Here is a 14,215-nt window from a genome sequence, read left to right on the forward strand (position 1 = left end):
GTTGAAAGGTCATACCGAGTTCAGGTTTTAGATATATTTTCTCTCTCATTCTTATTTATTCTCTTCCATTGTTCCTCTATTTCTCTTCTATGCATATATATATATAAACTCAAAGTTATATCAGATTAATTCAGAGGAATACACCTCGTACAGTGGTCCGTTCTGGAATAACAGCAGTCGGTAGTCTAGGAATAATATTTAGTTCAGACATACAGTAACCTCAACCTTCCACGATTCAGCCTACAACAAAGGATGGCTGCCAAAACAATACACAAAAGCTCTTTGCTCTGTAGCAGTTATCGACTTTTATACAACTAAGTATTTGTATATATATATATATATATATATATATATAAAATAAATATAAATACACACACACACACACACACACACACACACACACACACACACACACACACTATACAATTAAATTATCAAAGTATTCTTCTATAATCTTGTTAGTGGTACATAAAATACAAAATTAAGTGTATTGTATGAATTAATATTTATACCAGCAGTATTATATTTTAATTAATTTATTAAAATTTGCTCTTAAAAGACGTTATATAAAAAAAAAAATAGAATAAGTATTTTTAAACGCCAATATTTTCGTAATCTTTATGCATAAATTAAAATGTATCTTGTTTACAATTATATTAAATAAAAACTCAAGAATCGCTTTGTCGTTAGGAATAATTTAAAAAAAATATATATTTTCAATGATATATTGGAATGGTTTTAAACATTCAGATAAAACTGCTATTGATTTGTTGAGCATCCTGACCCCGAAGGAGAAAACCCCCGTCATGTGACGGATCTAAACGCCACACCACCCCCTCCGTATCTAGCCCTGAGGGGCTTCACCGGAGGTCATCTTCAAAGACCTCAAGACATATTCCATCTTTCCTCATTCAGGGTGCCACCGATGCGAATGCTACACGCGATATTCCCATCGATGTAAGACGCCTAATCCTACTTTTAACACAAGTCTTAAACAAGACCTTACCGATTGAGCTAATCCGTGAAACTCAACCCAAGGAAGAGTAGTAATGCTAAAATTGAGTTTTATAATATTTCGCGTAGTGCCAGTGAAATATTTTGAATCTGTGAATAAATCACGATATAATTATCGCCAATAAAATTTATAAAAATGATTGAACTTTATGTTACCATTTCATTAATTAAAATAATATAAACCGTTTTTAAGATATCACCAATTTTAAGATTTTACTGTGCTATGGTTCTTGTATATATTAATGTATATATATATATATATATATATATATATATATATGCATTAATGGATACACGCGTATATATATATATATATATATATATATATATATATATATGTAAAAATGAACTTAACATTTGTACGTTTTATTTTCATATGTTGCCGTACCGGTAGATAAATTTTTCGTAACTACAGCACAATAAAAATTTTACACGATAAAAGAAATTGCAAATAATAATTTTTATTAATATTAAAAACGAACTCTCTAACCTGAAACGCCTCAACCGAATTCATCTCGGATACAAAAAACAATCTCAACATTATTTTCCTCGCTTTTCAAATGACATCGTTCTACCGTCTGGAAACATAAAAAACGTAGCTCGACTACTTGAAATCCCTCAAATAATCACCGTTAAATGTGGTCTCCCTTTTTCTAAAAAGTACAATTCATATTTCATTAATTTACAATTCATTAATCATTCTCCCAAATGTATTCGAATCGACAAAAATCAAATCTCTAGTCAGAAAATTCAATTACCTCGGTAAACCGTCAGGCTCAACACCTCTGAGAAAGAAGCTATAAAAAATGAACATGCACACTCAAAGTCGCCAAACCACCCGAAACTTCTACGTTAAAAAATACGCCAAGATCCGCCACTACAAAACTGTCATCGTCGAATGCTTACGTGCATCAGAATGCCTAAGATCACTAACAACGCGACACCGAAATACTTGAATGCAAAGAAAGATCCTTAAAAAAGTTAAACCCAAGGAAAACCAACAACCTCCAAAACAACAAAGAACTCAATACAGATTGTCAAAAACTCACCGATATTATCCGAAAACGCAAAATCCAATTCTATGATCACATTTCTCGCATGAATGATATAAGATTCGAAAATCTTATTTCAAAATCTTATATCTTGATGTACGTCAGGATTGACGTACATCAAAACTCAAAAGGACACTCGAAGTGTGGAGGATATCAGTAATGATATGTTAGGATCATCGATGAAGAAATAAATGACTGGAACACATTTTAAGACAAAATCATAAATTTCAGTGGGTTTCAAGCACTAATAAAACAAGCCAGCAACAGCTTGGCGTAGTATGAGGAGATAAATTAGATCAATTCACAAAATACGAGTATTATTGTAGTTAATTGAGTAAAATAATTAAAAACCATAGGCAGAGTTGTTCGTGCGGTCCACAGATGACCTAAATCTAGAAAAATTGAATATATAGATCGAGAATTTTATAATCATTATAAATTATCTGATAATATTGTTTCTCTAACTATCGGTTATCAGTCTGCCGTAAAAATATATATAAATATAATATTTATACTTATATATGCACGCGAGAACACACACACAATAATATCTGGTTTTATACGCAAATATATTTAGCTACTGAATATTTAAAAAAAAAAATGTAGTTTTGTCGAAACATTGCTTTTAATAATGTTATTCTCTACTCAGGGGGCAAATGATTTTCATTTACATCAATGGAATTTTAACGAGCTAAATTTGCAACAAGTTTAGATTATTCTTACACATAAAGTAAATTTAAGAAATGTGATTCATACTATTATTGTGCTTATAAATATGTACACATTATACTCTTAACTATTCTAAAAAAAAATAGATAGCATACAGATAACAACAGATACATACATCATAACATAAGATTCGAATCGCCAATGCAGAGTAAATTAGCGGCTTTTAGATATATGATAGATAGACTACACAGATTGCCATTAAACAAACCAGTATATAAAAGAGTTAAACACGATTTTTCAAATAACAGAAAATAGCGGGTATAGAAAAGAAATGATCTGAAGAAAGAATAAAGTTATAAGTAAAAGAGATGAATTTAAAACAACAAAAGATAAAATACCTTTAAATAGAGTAAATTAACATTTACGGAGGAAAAAATTTACCCAATTAAACAATTATTTGGTAAATATAATATAAAAATGGCTGTAACACAAATAATACGCTAAGAAAGACTTTTCATAGTAATATTGAAGAAAAAGTATTGTATAACCGTAATAGTATATATAGAAAATGAAATGTAAATGCAATGCAATATACACTGTACAAACGGGAAGAAAATTAAAATTAAGATATACACATGAGATCTTTTAAAATCGATAAACAAGATTCTAATTAAGCAACGCATTTAATAAAAGAAGAACATACTACCCGATGACAATGGAAGAATCAATGAAATTAATTCACAATTGTATTGAAGGAAGAAGAATGAACATTTTAGAACATCTAAAAATCTTCAAAGTAAAAAGTAACAATAAAACGATTGTAAATGAACAGATCAACAATTAAATCAATGTCCTTTTCAAGAACCTCAATTTACTAAATACAAGAAATGGATAAATAAAATTAATTGTTAAGTATAATCGTTAATAACAAATAAACAAAAAGAAAGCCAGACAAGACATGACGTCAAACAAAGGGAGAGGTGATGACTAAATATTATATGAACACTAACAGATATTTAAAAGTACCAGTAAAGTAAGTTTTGACAATGGTGTTATTCCAAAACCCAACAACATATAATAAAAGAATGAAACTAAGAAAGGTAAACAGTACGCAACAAAGAAATCATAGTGTTCTTAACAGAAAATATAATAATAATTATTATTTTAATAACAATTCTAATAAAATGCACTAAAAAATAGCGTATATATAATTTAATTTTTTAAATAATTTTTCTCAAAGTTAGTATTTCTATCTTTTTTTTTATTTTTACTAATTAACAATTATTATCATTAGCGACTACAGTAACACTATCATGTAATAACAAAAATCATAAGGAACAAAAATAAACAATAAAGTAATAGAAACAATAAATAACAAACATTGACAAGTGACAACAATAAATACAAAATAAAATACATAAATCAGACAAAAATCACTAAATCGTATTCTTCATTCCACTGTAGAAGAGGAACCTCGATAGACGTTTTATACCCTCGTTCTGGTTTAATAGAAATTTCATATCCGAACCCAGGTCTATGTTTTGTCGGATGGTTCTAAAGATTGGGCAGTCAACGAGCAGGTGGTACACGGACCATTTGTCCTTGCAAGCCTCACAGATCTTAGAGAGCCAAGTAGGTGAGCGAAGGTAAGCCTGGTGTGTCCATCCTTAGCCGAGTTAAAATGACTTGGTCTCTTCTGTTGCTCGGGGATGGAGGTTTCTCGAGCTTTTTTTCACACTTTTCAAAAAAAAGTACGGTGTTACTTTTATTCTCACTGTGTGAATGGAGGGGGAAAATGAATTTTCTTTACCTATCGAGGTAAAAGAAGTACGAAAATACCATTCACTTAAATTGTGATTTTCTTATATATATACGAATGGTATGTATGTGCATACATATATGTATTCATCTGCATATATATAAATTTTTGGGTTTGCAAACCTCCAAAATCAATAGATCAATTTCACTGAGCGGCCTCCGTGGCACGAGTGGTAACGTCTCGGCCTTTCACCCGGAGTTGTCCTGGGTTCGAATCCCGGTCAGGCATGGCATTTTTCACACACGCTACAAAACATTCATCTCATCCTATGTGGAAAATGCGGACCCTGAGGTTAAAAAAAATTAATTAAATAAATTTCACTGAAATTTATGTATACTGTAGTAGTGTATCTGAATTTGTGAATGTGAAAATTTGATGAAGATTTCTTGAGTTACATTCAATTTAAGGTCTAAAAACTTTTTAAGTTATGTTGACTGTCAGTGGTGTATTTTTCATATACCACTGCTCGGTGGTTCACTGGTTTCACTGCTTATCTATTGACTCAAAATGGTGAGTGAGTTTAAATATGATGCTTGTCTGTAGGGATCTACTCGTTATCGAATGTAGGTAGTGCGTTGTACTCTAAAAATCAGTACGTTTCTGTCTGCCAAATAGAGAGGGAATCGGAAATGAAAAATTGGGCTTCTTTGCTAAACTAGACAAGGGTTTTTTTTAAATAGTATATAATAATATTTACATTAAATATTAAATAATATAATAATATTTTAAATAGAATATAATAATAGTAACCTATTATTACCACAAAGAATAACCGCTGTCCTCTCATAGGCTTTGAGAGGACAAAATTACCCACTAGAATATTAATAATAGAAACTATAATATAAGAAAATGTAATAATTTTATAATTTTAACAAAGAATTGGAATAATATAAAACAATTAGAGTGATTTCCTATTTATAATTACTACTGGATTCTAGTTAACAATTAATGATTAATTACATACAAATATAATATTTCAGTCCTGAATATCTTAACACAAATATATATATATATTGAAAGCAGTAGTAAGAAACAGTAAAAATATTTAATATTAATAATGAAGAAACTTAAATATCGATTACTGTTATCTATATTACGAATATTACATAAAAATATTTATAAGGATTAGAATAAAAGGTTTTTCTTTAAAAACTATAGATATTAGTATTATTTTTATCTCAGTGTATAAGGAAAAATTCTTATTAATAAAAAATAAAATTTAAATAAAACAAAAAATATTTTTAAAATTATACATCGAGCTTAAAAATAAAAACAATAATTTACATTTCAAACAAAATTTTAATGTGTAAATTTAAAAAAAATGAAATCCTTCTTCAATAAGAATGGAAGTTTATATAAGTAAAAAGGAAAAAAAAAACAGAATAAAATTGTAAAACAAAAAAAATGTAATAAAAATAAACATTATGCTAAATAAAAAATGTTTACATCAAAAGAATACGTTACAGTTACATAAAGAACTGTAAAAATTGAAGCCTTTGATTATTTTACAAAAAGATTTTATAATTTAAAAAATAATTAATTTTTAATAAAATAAAAGATAAGACTACATTTTTTATGGATAAAATAAATAAAAATAAAATATTTTATTAGAATAATATTAAGTAAAACCGAAAAGCATATTCCATCTCATTCTAAAGAGGTATAATTTTAAAAATCCGTATGTCAATCAATGTTGCCATATTTCTAGTAAACTGCTGACTAAGTCATCAGTCTTCACAATTAATACTCACTGACATGATGTGTAATAAACTGACAACTTTGTACAGCAGCTGCTATTGACTCAATCAGGAGAACTGCTAAAGACAGGATAAAAGAAAAATTCAAGGTGGAGATATTTTTATATATCATTTCTACTTATCAGACTAAAATATATGAACTGTGCAACACAGATGTGAAAAAAAAGATATAGTGCAAATATAAAAAAAATAACAAGGAGAGAGCTGTATAATAATAACAGTAGGTAAATAAAAATAATAATTTTTTTTTACCGAAGAATATTATATTTATAAAGCCACTTTTTCAACACCTAAGTGAATGATACTGTTATAAAAGTATTCAGAATTATATTCAATATCTAAAGAGCATTTCAACCATATTATAGCCTATATAAAAAAATAAATATATAATTCAAAGGATTCATTCATAAGACAATCAAAATCTTCAAAAACGTTTTTGAGGTAAAATTTGAAATGATGAACGAACTAAGATTAGAACCAGTGAAAATCTTTACTGAAAGCTATGATAAATTAAATTTTAAATACGAAAAATCAAATATATTTTTTAAATTTAAAAAAAAAAGTTGAAATAAAGAGTTTATTTGGTATTAAAGAAGTTAAAACAAAAAAAAAAAGGCTCGTGTGTACTTATGCACTCACGTACGAAGTTATATTTCTTTGGCATGAATAAATAAAGATTTTTTACGTATTCGAACAAATTTGAACCCAGTCAAACGATCGATAAATACACGACATTAAATACGATGAATAAAAGTTTGAATAAATAACATTTAAATTAAATTATATTTATTTTATACAGTTAAAAAGTATTCAAGTATTCATTGTCATATAAAACAAAGTTCATCGAATATATTTCGATTATTTAGTTCCATTAATTCTTCGGATGACGATTGAATAGGCACGACTGTTATCAGCGGCTTATGATATGAAAAATATGCTACAAACTGTTTTATTTTATAATAGTGTAATTTATCAAAAATGTTATTTTTGGTAAATTTAAAATTATTTACGCAAAATCAAGAATTTATCTGTGTGCTATTTTCTGTATCATTAAAAAAATGTAATTTTACTCATAAAAAAAAATAATACTTACTTATAAGTTTAAAATTCATAAATATAACCTCAAATCTTGAAACCAAATTAACACAAAAAAAAAAGAAATATACGCTGCAATATAAATAAATATTTATGAATATGAACAACAATATCACAGTTTAAAATATCCGTCTTCAGAAATCCATATATATAAATATATATTTATTACGACACAATATCTATTATGTTTACAATTGCTTAATTAGACATTAGACACTAAACGTATGTGCGTGCAAACTGATCCACTTCGGCCAGCGCAAATCTTCATGGTGTGTTAAATCGGCGCGCGCAACTTCCGTAACTTTCTGAAAATACACTCTGATCAGTTTCTTTCTCCTAAAGCGCCAAAAGAAGTGTAACTTCAAAAATTTTGAAATACTCACACATACATTAAAATGGTGTTAAACATATGACGCTTTTTATTTCTGACACTTTTTCTTTTAAATAACCCCAAAGAATGATAACCTATTAAAAGAATCATAGCTTTTTTCTTCATAAAAACATTAATCCTTTTTTTCAGAATAATTATTTTTCTATCATTACGTAACACATTTTAACTGATTTTCAAAACATTATATTGAAATATATAAATATATTTTTAAAATATATTAATTTTTAACGAATATCGGTAGAAAAACTTCTCGTTGAAGGACAAATATCACGCATGGATATTTGATACGACTTAAATAAAGGTGATCTGAAATGAGCTGAAATTTCAACATTTTAATAAACCATACTTTTTATTTTATAATTGATATCTTTTTGCTTTATTAAAAAAGCAGTGACATAGAGGTTATGTGAGATACAACCATTTGACAGATTAGCGCCCCGACCTTGGCTGCACATGTTCTCTTTTGACAAAATTTTCCTAAAACATGTTGACATTAATTGCTGGGAAATGCCAGCAAATGTCAACTTCTTGACATTTGAAGTCGAATTTCTTCTTTGAGATCCTCAGTTAATTTTAGTTTATTAATATATATTTTATCGTTAAGATAACCCCAAAGAAAAAAAGTAAACGTTATTAAATAACATGATCTTGTCTACCAATCAGCTCGCTGCGAGAAACCATTCCATTTTTCTTTCAAAAACCGCATGGTTTCATTGGCAGTGTGGCATTTTGCACCGTCTTATTGAAACCACTTGTTTTTTACGTCAATATCATTAATTTTAGACAATAAAAGATTTGGAATCATCTCACGATATCGAACTCCGTTGACGGAAACGGTATCTCCATTATCATTTTCGAAGAAGTAAGGTCCCAGTCAATTTCCCAGCCCAAAATCCTCACTAAACCATCACCCGTTCAGGATGCATAGGAAGTTCTTTAAACTTTTTTTTTGAGTTTCTGATCCCCATATTCGAAAATTTTGTTTATTGACAAACCCAGTAAGAAGAAAACTGCGTCATCAATAAAATCTTTCTTTTTTTTGATAACTTTACATTGTTATTTTACAATACAACGCGTTGTTCAAATGCGTACGTTTTCATAATTTAATCTCAGTATTTACCAATAACAGCATATAAAAATTTCTACTCTGGTTTTACCGCGAAAAAAATTGCAGAAAACTTAAAATAACAGTTCATTTTGGGACATCGTTTACCTTGTAAAATAAAAAAAAAAAAATATTGTATGTTATGATATGAGATTAACTTCGCATAAATTTTTTTTATTGATGTTTAAGGAATTATGAGCAGTAAAATACTTTTATGTCGTAAAAATATTTTTATGCAGTACACGATCGAATGAAATCTAGTATTAATTAGTATTTTCATGCGAAGTATGAAGCTACTAGTTTATTCCATTCTGATTTTATGATTAAACAATATCATGTTATTCCCATCAGTACTAGAAAGAAAAGTGAAAATAGTATTTTTTAAACAATTTTAAATTAAATCGATCGATATATAAGAAACTCTATCATATTCCAGTTTGCTAAGTTTCAATAAAGTTATAATATTATTATACGCTGCAGTGGTAGCATAACTTAATAATATATGAATATTAAGATAAAACCTTATAAATTTTTATATAAACAACATGAAAAAGTTAGGTTTTTAAACCAGTTTATAAATTCATCAAAAATAAAAATATAAATATTTTAATAATAATATTACTTTTAAAAATTCCAACTAAAAGATTAAAATTGATTTAAAGAAGCCCCCCCCATTAAGCATTTATTTTTATTAACGAACTGTAATAATTATATAAACATTCTATAAATAATTTAAACTAACAAAGGGTAATCAATAACATAAGGGTAAAATTGACATAATATATATATATATATATATATATATATATGAATATTAAGTTAAATATAATTTAAGTTTATTTTCCTTTTGATTGCATATAATTAAATATAATAAAATATACCTTACCTAAAATTATTATCTTTATTAATCTTCTGGGTTAACCAATCAACTATAAAAACTTATAAATTAAATTCATTACGTTTAATTTAAAATTTTCTAAGCTTCCTCAGGTAACATTCATATTCTTTATAAGAGTATGATGCACACATCATACTCGTATAAAGAATAAGAGAATTTTGTATGATGTGTATATGAATGTTTAATATAACCTGAGGAAGCATAGAGAATTCTAAGTGAAATGTGGTGAATTAAATTTAAAGGTTTTTACATAGTTGATTGGTTAACCCAAGAGATTAATAAAGATAATATTTTTACGTAAAATATTTCTTGTTATTTTATATATATATATATATATTTTAAGACTTGTTTTAATAATGACTGAAAATTATTTTCTTGAAAACATCTGTTCACCGTTACCGTTGGATTGCTTTTGAATGAAATTTTAAGTAGCTTGTAAGATAAGACACACTTGAGATGATTGCCTCCGAAACGTTGAGTTGTAATACATATTCTACTATTCAAATGCATTAAATAAATTGCATACAATAATTTATCACCACTAGATATCTACATCACGTAAATATATTACACATATACAATGCAAGTAATAGTAATGTATATACAACATATGATGTTAAATAAACAAAAATTATTTTAAATTTATAATTATGTTTAACAAAATGTAGTGTTAAAGATAAAATTTATGAAAAAAAACCAAAAAACATGGTTTTAAAAAAAAATACCATAAAACATAATTATAAATGATATTTCATGTGATGAACATTATATATTTACAAATAAAAAAATAATAAAGTTTTGGTACTTACATCTAAAGCTCCTTTTATGATTGGTCCAGCTTGTCCTATGTACAGTGTAGATGCTGAATCGAATACAAGTTCTTGCGGTTCACGTTTAACTTGTACAGTATCGTATAGTTGACAATTAAAATATAATGTCACTTCATCTGCAGTAACTTTGAATGCAAATCTTGTCCATTTAGTAAATGTTGACGATACAACAAAACTTGCCAAAGTTTGTGAAGCGTATTGAGTATTTACATCAGTATATAACAAGCTAATATTTGTTAAGCCGGGTCCTGAATTGAAAAGTTGTACTCCAAGTTGAACAACCTGAAAATTTTAATTAAAAAAAAATAAATTAGAAATTAAAAACTAACCGTATTTTAATAAGATGAATTATTTTAGCTAATAAATTAGATAAATTTCGATCTTTAACTAATAATTCTGAAAAACGAATAGTAAATCAAAACAAGAAGCATATAAGAAGTGTGTGAGAAAAGTAATGAGATTGGTAAACCTGCGAGCGATCTGGCAACGCTGTGTCTACCGGTCTGGCCTAGATCGGTTTGTTAATCCCTTCCACATGCTCAGTACGAGTTTCAACTCCGTTTAGCCAATACACATTTTTGTCAGCGCCATCAGTGAAGTTGTGTTTTTGTTGTGTGTTACGAAAATGGAACATCGGAATTTAGAGCAACGTTGTGTAATCAAATTTTGTGTTAAACTTGGGGAATCCGTGAGTACGATCTTTAAAAAGTTGAAACAGGCTTATGTGGAACATTGCTTATCAAGAGCACAAGTTTTCCGCTGGCACAAATCATTTTTGGAAGGCCGAGAACACGTTGAAAGGTAACCTCGCTCGGGAGACCTTCAACTTCAAAATCCGGCGAAAACGTTTAGCCTGTAAGGATTATTGTGAGATCAGACCGTCGTTTAACAATAAGGATGATGAATGAACAGTTAAATTTAAACTCTTTCACCGTATATTAAATTTTGACGGACGATTTGGACATGCGAAAGGTTTGTGGGAAATTAATGCCGAAAAACCTCACAATGGAACAGAAGGACAATCGAAGAAACGTGTGCGTTGATCTTCTTGAGAAGATTGACAACGACCAAGAATTCTTTAATCGTGTGATCACAGGTGATGAATCCTGGATATTTGAGTACAATCTTGAAACAAAGCGGCAAAGCGAAGAGTGGCACACTCCGTCATCTCCTCAACCGAAAAAATGTCGAATGAGCAAATCAAATATCAAAACCATGCTGATTTCCTTTTATTGACAGTAGGGGTATGTTGCATAAAGAATTTGTTCCTTCAGGACAAACTGTCAACCAAGTGTTTTACAAAGGTGTCCGTGAAAGACTCAGGAAAAGAGTGATTCGCGTGAAATCAGACATTGCAGACAAGTGGATGCTTCATCATGACAATGCCCTGTGTCACACGGCCATTTCCATCAGGGAATTTTTGATTTCAAAACGCATTCCTACGGTTCCTCAACCCCCCTATTCACCTGATTTGAGTCCTTGTGGCTTTTTGCTTTTCCCGAAATTGAAACATGTCTTAAAAGGACGTCATTTTGGAATTCTGTAGAAAATTCAAAAGACTGTGACTAACCAGTTAAAAGCCTTAACAGTTGAAGCCTTCCAGCGCTGCTAACAGCAATGGGAACAACGACTCCGCCGGTGTATAGCTGCCCAAGGAAACTACTTAAAGGGGATAATATTGTTATTTGAAAAAAATAAAAACTTTGGTAAGTAAAAAGTTAGTCTCATTATTTTTCTCGCACACCTCATATATATCTGTGTTTGATATACTCGTACATACCAATAGAACTCGTAAATACCTATAACCCAACTTGACCTGACTCACTGATTCATGAACCTCAGAAAAATACACAGAAGATAAATTAATTAAAATTTATGTACAAATTCTTCTTATCGTGGAAGTTCACATTAAGAAAAGATTTTTTTTTGAAATTCCTAGTTTTTTTTTTTTTTTGCCTTCAGTCATTTGACTGGTTTGATGCAACTCTCCAAGATTCCCTATCTAGTGCTAGTCGTTTCATTTCTGTATACCCTCTACATCCTACATCCCTAACAATTTGTTTTACATATTCCAAACGTGGCCTGCCTACACAATTTTTCCCTTCTACCTGTCCTTCCAATATTAAAGCGACTATTCCAGGATGCCTTAGTATGTGGCCTATAAGTCTGTCTCTTCTTTTAACTATATTTTTCCAAATGCTTCTTTCTTCATCTATTTGCCACAATACCTCTTCATTTGTCACTTTATCCACTCATCTGATTTTTAACATTCTCCTATAGCACCACATTTCAAAAGCTTCTAATCTTTTCTTCTCAGATACTCCGATTGTCCAGGTTTCACTTCCATATAAAGCGACACTCCAAACATATACTTTCAAAAACCTTTTCCTGACATTTAAATTAATTTTTGAAGTAAACAAATTATATTTCTTACTGAAGGCTCGTTTAGCTTGTGCTATTCGGCATTTTATATCGCTCCTGCTTCGTCCATCTTTAGTAATTCTACTTCCCAAATAACAAAATTCTTCTACCTCCATAATCTTTTCTCCTCCTATTTTCACATTCAGTGGTCCATCTTTGTTATTTCTACTACATTTCATTACTTTTGTTTTGTTCTTGTTTATTTTCATGCAATAGTTCTTGCGCAGGACTTCATCTATGCCGTCCATTGTTTCTTCTAAATCCTTTTTATTCTCGGCTAGAATTACTAGATCATCAGCAAATCGTAGCATCTTTATCTTTTCACCTTGTACTGTTATTCCGAATCTAAATTGTTCATTAACATCATTAACTGCTAGTTCCATGTAAATATTAAAAAGTAACGGAGATAGGGAACATCCTTGTCGGACTCCCTTTCTTATTACGGCTTCTTTCTTATGTTCTTCAATTGTTACTGTTGCTGTTTGGTTCCTGTACATGTTAGCAATTGTTCTTGTATCTCTGTATTTGAACCCTAATTTTTTTTAAATGCTGAACATTTTATTCCAGTCTACGTTATCGAATGCCTTTTCTAAGTCTATAAACGCCAAGTATGTTGGTTTGTTTTTCTTTAATCTTCCTTCTACTATTAATCTGAGGCCTAAAATTGCTTCCCTTGTCCCTATACTTTTCCTGAAACCAAATTGGTCTTCTCCTAACACATCTTCCACTCTCCTCTCAATTCTTCTGTATAGAATTCTAGTTAAGATTTTTGTTGCATGACTAGTTAAACTAATTGTTCTGTATTCTTCACATTTATCTGCCCCTGCTTTCTTTCGTATCATGACTATAACAGTTTTTTGGAAGTCTGACGGAAATTCCCCTTTTTCATAAATATTACACACCAGTTTGTATAATCTCTCAATCGCTTCCTTACCTGCACTGGGCAGTAATTCTACAGGTATTCCGTCTATTCCAGGAGCCTTTCTGCCATTTAAATCTTTTAATGCTCTCTTAAAATCAGATCTCAGTATTGTTTCTCCCATTTTATCCTCCTCAACTTTCTCTTCTTCCTCTATAACACCATTTTCTAATTCATTTCCTCCGTATAACTCTTCAATATACTCCACCCATCTATCGACTTTACCTTTCGTATTATATATCGGT

The 14,215-nt window shown here is 29.4% G+C and overlaps 1 protein-coding gene across 2 annotated transcripts in view; it reads right to left on the reverse strand.

Annotated features, from left to right (window-relative positions):
- Mp (collagen XV/XVIII-type protein multiplexin) overlaps nucleotides 1–14,215 on the reverse strand; it is a 1,718,393-nt gene that overhangs the window by 1,229,152 nt on the left and 475,026 nt on the right. For both annotated transcript variants that reach the window (XM_075369827.1, XM_075369826.1), the window contains exon 4: nucleotides 10,610–10,912. In XM_075369827.1, the coding sequence (XP_075225942.1) occupies nucleotides 10,610–10,912 (303 nt within the window). The remainder of the gene's footprint in view (nucleotides 1–10,609; nucleotides 10,913–14,215) is intronic.

Source organism: Lycorma delicatula, chromosome 6 (genome assembly GCF_047948215.1).
Source record: "Lycorma delicatula isolate Av1 chromosome 6, ASM4794821v1, whole genome shotgun sequence".
NCBI classification, from domain to species: Eukaryota; Metazoa; Arthropoda; class Insecta; order Hemiptera; family Fulgoridae; genus Lycorma; species Lycorma delicatula.